This window comes from Hemitrygon akajei, chromosome 15 (genome assembly GCF_048418815.1).
Source record: "Hemitrygon akajei chromosome 15, sHemAka1.3, whole genome shotgun sequence".
NCBI classification, from domain to species: Eukaryota; Metazoa; Chordata; class Chondrichthyes; order Myliobatiformes; family Dasyatidae; genus Hemitrygon; species Hemitrygon akajei.
The window spans coordinates 88,617,073-88,624,881 of record NC_133138.1 but is presented as its reverse complement, the minus strand read 5'-3'; the positions used below and the strand labels follow the sequence as shown (position 1 = coordinate 88,624,881).

The 7,809-nt window shown below is 36.8% G+C and overlaps 1 protein-coding gene across 1 annotated transcript in view; it reads right to left on the bottom strand.

The window, feature by feature from the left end:
- Positions 1-2,079: 2,079 nt before the first annotated feature.
- Positions 2,080-7,809, bottom strand: part of LOC140739526 (eukaryotic peptide chain release factor subunit 1) — a 44,033-nt gene continuing 38,303 nt past the window's right edge. Inside the window, exons 9-10 of the mRNA XM_073067917.1 lie at positions 6,688-6,835; positions 2,080-4,962 (exon numbers count right to left, since the gene is read on the bottom strand). Coding sequence (XP_072924018.1) covers positions 4,880-4,962; positions 6,688-6,835 — 231 coding nt within the window. The 3' untranslated portion in view covers positions 2,080-4,879. The remainder of the gene's footprint in view (positions 4,963-6,687; positions 6,836-7,809) is intronic.

Here is a 7,809-nt window from a genome sequence, read left to right as displayed (position 1 = left end):
TGATGTACTCATTGGAATTTAGAATAATGAAAATATTGAAACCTATCAAATATTGTAAGGCCTAGATGGACTGGGCATAGAGAGAATATTTCCTGTGGAGGGGGAGTCTAGGGTCCAGAGGGCAGCCTCCTCACCTCTGTTCTTTAGAACAAAGATGAGGAATTCCTTCAGCCAGAAGGTGGTGAATCTGGAATTTATTGTCACAGAAGGCTGTAGAGGACAAGTCATTGGGTATATTTAAAGCAGAGGTTGATAGATTAGTAAGGGTGTCAAATGCTATAGGGAGAAGGCAGGAAATGGGAGTTGAAAAAAAATCAGCCATGATGAAATAACAGTGCAGATACGATGGGACAAATGGCCTAATTCTGCTCATGACTTGTGTTATGATCCAAAGGAAATGAAAATGGAAGCAGAAAAGGTTCAAATGTAGAGGGGTAAAAGAAAATGGCTAAAACAGTTCTGGTTATGGGGTGAGGAGGGGACTGATTCTATGGACAGAACAGAGTTGCTCCTGTGCTTGTAAGCATGATTTCTTGAAAATATGTTGTCTTCCTATTCCCCTTATGAAAATTGTAGGATGAGAGGGATGCTAAAAATCTAGATTCATTGCCCATTAGTACCAGTGACAAAGGGAAAGTATTCTGCAGGCAGATAAGGAGTTTCAAGTGTAGTATTCAAAAAAGGTAGCTGGATGAATGTGCAGGATTACAGAGCTAACTACATTGAATCTGCTCTAACAGATTAAATGTCAAATAGAGGTCTCTTGTGCTGTTCTCATTCTTGTGACTTAATAATCTATACTTCTATTTTGCATCGAAGTATGAAATTAGACATCAGGAGTGGAGTTACTCTTTTGTGTTCTTTATAAAGGTTTTCTAAATAACTCTTGTGTTATTTAAAGGTTTCACATAATTTCTATGCATCTTTTACTTTGATAACTTCATTTTGAAATGAATCACCACTTTTCTTTTTAAATACTCCTTGGTTTTCCAGCAGATCACAAGCTTCAGTTCATTCTCATCTTAAACTGGATGCTTTTCAACACCAAGAATTCCCTTTCTTGATGGGAACATATTTGCTCTGAACCCTCATGAAGAACTCCTTTAATGTTACCCTCAGCTCTGACTTTCCTGATAGGATATCAACCCACTTTTGCTGAATTACCTCTTAAGTGAATAACAAATCACATCTTGCTAACACTAAACACTTGCTAATTCTGATACTATCTTCAGAATGTTTTTATTGCTGCACCTGCCCCATTCATTCCACAGCACCATAGCTCAATGACCAAACAACTTATTGTTGCAAGCAGAAAAAAACCTTCACAGTTCCCTCACACACATTTCCTTTTCAAGTGCACTGTGAATGAAGCATTGTATGAACACAACCCACAACAGGTGACTGTTAGGGAAGGGAAAATTTGAGGTCTGCGATGACTTTTCGCAATACTGGCCCCATGCTCAATACTTGCAGACATCCTACCCCAATCATATGCATGGGATCCAAAACCATTACTCTCATTAGTGTCCGGCTAAATACCAGCCTCAATCTCATGTGTGTTATATGTGTAAGACATCGACACCAAATCATTGAGTATTGAGTGAAGTCTAACTTCAATGATCATTTCAGTCCAGAATCGATCAAGGGATAACTGGCCCCAGGAAAACAAAGACCAATTATTTACACTAACAGTTCTCTATGGGCTAAGAATACCTAACTTTTAGACACCCCTGCGTACAAGCAATCTCTCATAATAATTAATTTCAAAGATCGAACATACAAATAATGCTCATTCCTACCAAAAGGAGAATTACTTTCCTCCATTGCTTCACTTTCAGTACTTGCTCTATCATATCAGTCTTATGTGGTTTTGGTACCATTCATGACTGTGGAAGTATGGTTACCACAGAATGATTTTTGTGCATTTCCTGACTTATGGACAAAATCAACTCAAAGTCATCTGTGAAAATAAAAACCAGAAGACAGCATGTACGTCAAAAACCAAGAATCAAATACATTTTGTAATGGCCTAGCTAGACATTGACCAAACACCCCCAAAAAAAACTCAAGTAAAAGATATTCTTAAATATGGTTTTAATACTCTTCTCCATTTCTGTACATCACAACACCAAGTTGCTGGTTGGGACCTTTCTGCAGAGGCTGCAGTGCATAAAAGCTGAAATCTACCCCTTTCTGTGAATTCAACAGCTTGGAGAATACAGTGGTCGAAGGAATACAAAAAAACATTTTGGCATCATTTCCAAACTTAAATAGTAAACATTAAAACTACAAAAAGAGCTGCATACTTTCAAATACATACCTTTTATACCAAGCAGTGGGCTATTTGAAAATGTAAATATATATATTTTATATATCCTTGTTTTATGTATCAAAATGGCCCCATTTACATAGTTTGCACAACTCAAGTGCTGAAAGCATGGTCCACCACAATTCTCCCTTTTGACAGAGACTGCAGAGGACAAATAGAACATTGCAAGTGTGCACAAACTCAACATGAGTTCTACACAAATCCTTTTAAGCACTGAAAACTTCAGAGGCCAAAATGAACAAAAAAACAATTGCAATCATTACATATCATACAATATTTGGAAAATCTTAATTCTACTTTATATATTCAGCATGAGATATTTTGACTGCTTTGAAACAAAACATGTGGATATTTCAACATAAAACTATTTCAGAAGCTGTAAATTTCTGTATTTGGAGAATTTTGAAAATATATTCAAATCTTAATGGTGAGAACAGAACCATTGTAGTATACTGGTTTTAAACTGCCAACTTTGTATAACTGAGCTAAATTAAATATACATCTACTTAGAAAGATCTTGGGATCTGTACAGGGTTAGTAGCACTGCAAAGATCACTACTCATATGGAATAGGAAGGTCTTTGTAATTAATGGCAATGGTGCTATATATTAGATGTGTGACAGAACAGAACCTGATATTAGTGGCTTATGAACTGCACTATACACTTTCAAACAGTAAGGAGCTAAGGTATTGATGTGGTGATCTGTACAAATCAGAATCCATCTTTCCGCATTATTCAAATACCACATTTAAAAATAATCACAAACCAGTTGATTTAAAAAAAAAACTGCTTTCCTTTTGGTCTGCACTAGCTAGAGAAGCTGGGGTTGATTGATTCCAACAGAGCATAGTGCAAGCCACCACAAAGACACTGCTTGTGATGCAAAAGATGACCAGTAACCAAATCACACCACTAATTTACAAACATACTCCACATTTGAGCACTTAAATGTTCGACATGTGATGCAACCCAATTAATAATCCAAATGACCACCTCAGTTTATTAACGTGATTTCTTCAGGCATGATAATTTGCTAGACCTCGACTATTTTGAATTCAGTGAATTAGCTACTTAACAAGGCTCTTTTGACATTTGTTCCCTATTAATTTCTCAAAGCATATCCAACAGTTTAATACAGCTCCAGCCCAAAATCAATATTCAAAGCACTCTCTTTGTAATAATATGAACCCTTTCTGTGCAGTTTTAATGATCTATTTTTTTTTTTAGCTGTCAACAGATTGTAAAAAAAAGTTTTCTGATAACCTCAAGTAACTGGAGAAAGTAAGAAACCCTCCTTGTGCTATGTCAACTTGTAGGCTGAATCACAACACTGGGGGCTTTAGAATGAGGGCCTCCCCAAACGAAAACCCCAACTCTGCCATGTGTGTGACTCGAGTTTCATGAGAGTGCCTGGCTGAGTTTGCTAGAATTTAGGTCTTAATTTCTTTGAAGCAATCCCATCAATTTTCCAACAGTGTCTATAGACAACATAATAGAACGCATATCCTGTAGTGTGACTGCTAGGGTGCATCCAGTACAAGTCCATTCTGTAGCAACAATAAACCCCAATATGGAGTGGATCCTATTAACGCAATACACCTTCACACAGATCAAAACCAAAGTTATAACTTAGTGGCTTTTGCACACAAAAACAGTCGAAGGCTGGCCTTAATTTGTCAAGAAAACAGGAATGCTCATCTAAAAATAGCAGGACCACTGCAGGTATGAAACTTGCTCAGGGATTAAGTATCCACAAAAGTGGTCATCACCAGGACATATATGGTAAAACCAGATCAGAAAAACTCAGCAAAACAGAAAGCAAAATTGAGTTTTGAGCAAACTCAGAGTTCTGCTCAAGCCTCCCAATAAATATTCATTCTTAGTAAGAGAATATCAGATTCTTTTCTGCTCCCTCTGCAAAATCACAAGACAGTTCCCCCGCCCCCCAATTGCAAACTTGAAAATTTACCTCCCACTACTTTAACCTGGAGATTAATATTAATCACGTACATAGCAAAAGGCATATTCTTCACTCTCCCCCTTTAAGTATAACCATGTATATTGGTGCCCATGTAAACGGGGTCATTCACTACACAAGCTGATCAAGATTTCCATTTGTTTTAATATAGAAATTCTTTCCAAGGGGAAAAACAGAGCTTATATTCATTCAGCCTGCAGAAATGAAATTCAATAGCATTCTGTTTTTATTATTTGCCTCTACATATGGAGGTAAAAAATGTTTCAATTTCATAAAATACAACAGCAACAAAAAATCCCATTGAAGTAAAAACTAAAAAAAGAAGTTCCTCAAAAGATTAGTCCAAACTGGCATGAAGAACAGTAGTTTGGTGTTGCTGCTGTATTGACACTATGACAAATCTATGTGTGTTATTGTTTTTTTTAATTCACCATCTCGAATGTATTTAGACATCACAAGTTGTGATAATGTCTGTTCTAAGGCAGGGATTGATTACTCTGTTGCGGATCTTCACTTCTTGGGTTGGATGTTGGAGGGTTAGGCACCTGTAACCAGACCAATTCCAGACTACCTAGTAGTCATCCAGGTCATAAAAGTCTTCCTCATCTCCCTGGTACTCCATTCCTTGAAAATCCACACGATATCGCAGAATACCTGTTTTTTAAAAAAATCATTAATTATAGTGATGTCTTACAAAACCACAGTACTTTGCAAACAATGTATCTGAAATATAGACTCAATAATAACTTTATAAAACTCTAGCTAGCTGCATTTGCAGTATTGCATACAGTTCTGGTCATCACATTACCTGGATTAGAGAGCATGTGTTATAATGAGAAGCTGGACAAAGTTAGGTTGTTTTCTCCGAAGTGCCAGAGAGGTTTATAAGATTATGAGAGGCATAAATAAACAGTAGCTTCTTCCAAGGGTTGGAATGTCTAATAGCAGAAGACATGTATTTAAGATGGGATGGGGTAATTTCAAAGGAGAAATGTGGGACAGGTTTACTTGTTTATTCATTTTCACACAGGTGGGTGCCTGGAATGCACTGGCTAGGAAAGTGGTTGAGCCAGAAACATCAGAGACTTTTAAGAAATGTTTAGAATGTGAGAATAATGAAAGGATAGGGACATTGTGTAGGCTATAGAGATTATCCATTTGATTACTAATTTAATTGGTTTGGCACAACATTGTAAGATGAAGGGCTTGTTCCTGTGCTGTACTGTTTTAGTTCATTTGTCTGTAACAATCTCCAGTGTAGCTCCAAATACAATGTATTTTAAGGAGATACTAAAATTTTCAACAAAGCAAAGTTATAGAAGATTTTGAATTGCTCTTGCAACAGCTGTATTTAAAGAAAAACCTGCAAACTGTCTACAATGACGTGAATTTCTTTGCCGACATACCTAGAAGCAATTAAATTAAATAAGGATCTCTGATTCTCAAGATGAGGAAGTATATACATCTTTAGTAACAATATCACTAATGGATTAGCTAACAGTAAAGTTAATTCACTTCACTTGTATAACAAAGTAATTGAACCATAAAAAGACAATCCACCAGGTAAGAAGAGGGGCAAAAAAAAATTATACTTTAAGGCTTAGAAGATTTTAAAAGATAATTCCCAGATCAATATCTCAGAAGTATCCTGAGCTTACTCATTCTAAGGTTGGTCACATCACCTCTGCAAAGTTAAGGGTGTGAACAAAATGGTAGGAACCTGGGCTGCAATAAATAGGTAAGAGGAATCAGCTTTCAGCACAACAATGTATGGGGGAATTGTCCAAACAAGACGAGCCAACCTGAGCAAAGCAAATGTTTCACAAGATGTCTAATGGAATATTCATGTAGCTGGTTCACTGATGAGAGAGGATGCAAATGATCAGTAAGACAAAACATCTCCCTTGAAAAACAACACATAAGGGGAGAATACTGAAGTGGCTACTGACATTAGATAACAAGCAAAATTGCCCCAAAATTATGATGTGCTTAAATCGCAATACCTTTGCCAATAACTCATTTGATTTATTATGAAGTTATTTTAATTTTTTGTTGCTATCAGTAGCTTGACTGTTGAAAAAGTAGTCTAATTCTTAAATATGTGCAGTTATGATTCTACCACACATCTACCTTTTGAAACATTTTATTGTCTGTTTAATTTGCTTCTACATAAATTTAGACTGATTGCACCAGGCTGGCAAAAATAGCATCAGATCATATACCAATTCCAAAAACTATTCAACAGGAACCAGAGAAAATCTGCAGATGCTGGAAATCCGAGCAACACAAAGAAAATGCCTGCTGAGTTCTCCCAACATTTTGTGATCATCAATTCAACAGGTTGTTTATACACTTCACAGCTCAAGGAACAAGGCTTACCACCAATCCCACCAAAGCCTTTCACGAACTGTGATCCTTCCTGTGATTTGTCTGTAACAATCTCCAGCGTAGCTCCAAATTTTTTGTAGTTGTTGGCAAACCATTCCAGGAGGGGCATGCTTTCTATGAGCTCATGCTCCTGGCCAGTCTAAATTTTAAAGAAAATTAAAATCAGTTTACTTTGTAAGATAATTTTGTTCATCACTTTAATCTGAACAGGTTGTTACCTCAACACAATTTAAATATACTACATCCTGGACTAATAATTCAACTATCTTGTCCATGAGCCAAGGGTCAAGTGTCAAAAATCTCACACAAAATGACCAGTAACCCTGTTCACTGTTGGCTTTTGCCAACTAAAGTTAAAACACTTTGTCCTGTTCTAAACATGTAGATGCTATGACCAACAAGGCTCACCAACACCCCTACTTCCTCAGGAGGCTACAGAAATTTTGCATGTCGCCTTTGGCCCTCACCTATTTTTATTGGCATACCATAGGAAACGCCCTATATGAATGCATAACAGTTCGGTTAGCAACTGCTCTACCCATGGTAACAAGAAACTGTAGGAAGTTGTGCTGAGCTGTGTCCACATCACAAAAATCAGTCTCCCTTTCACGAACTGTCTACATTTCTCACAGTCTCAGTAAAGCAGTGAACATAATCAAAGACCCCCACCGACTCCAGACATTCTTTGATCCCACCTCCCATCAGGCAGAAGATTCAATACTGTTTATTGTCATTCTTCAGTACACATATAAAGGAGAACAAAATGAATGTTACCCTGGATCCAGTGCAGCATAAAAAATGACAATAAGCATAAAGAACACAAATAAGCACAATAAATACAAATATAAAAGCAACTCCTATAAAGCACAATGTACAGTTTTGAGAAATAGGTGATGAACCCTTTGCAATTACCTGGTTTTCTGCATTAATTACTCATAAAATGTGCACTGCTCTTCATCTAAGTCACAATAATAAACAAACACAATCTGCCAAAAAAAACAACCAATTGTACTGCTTCACATCAATATGGTGTTTAAACATCCACAGTCTAGGTTCAATAAGTATGAACCTCTAGGCTAATGCTTTCTACAAAAGCTATTTGGAATCGGGTGT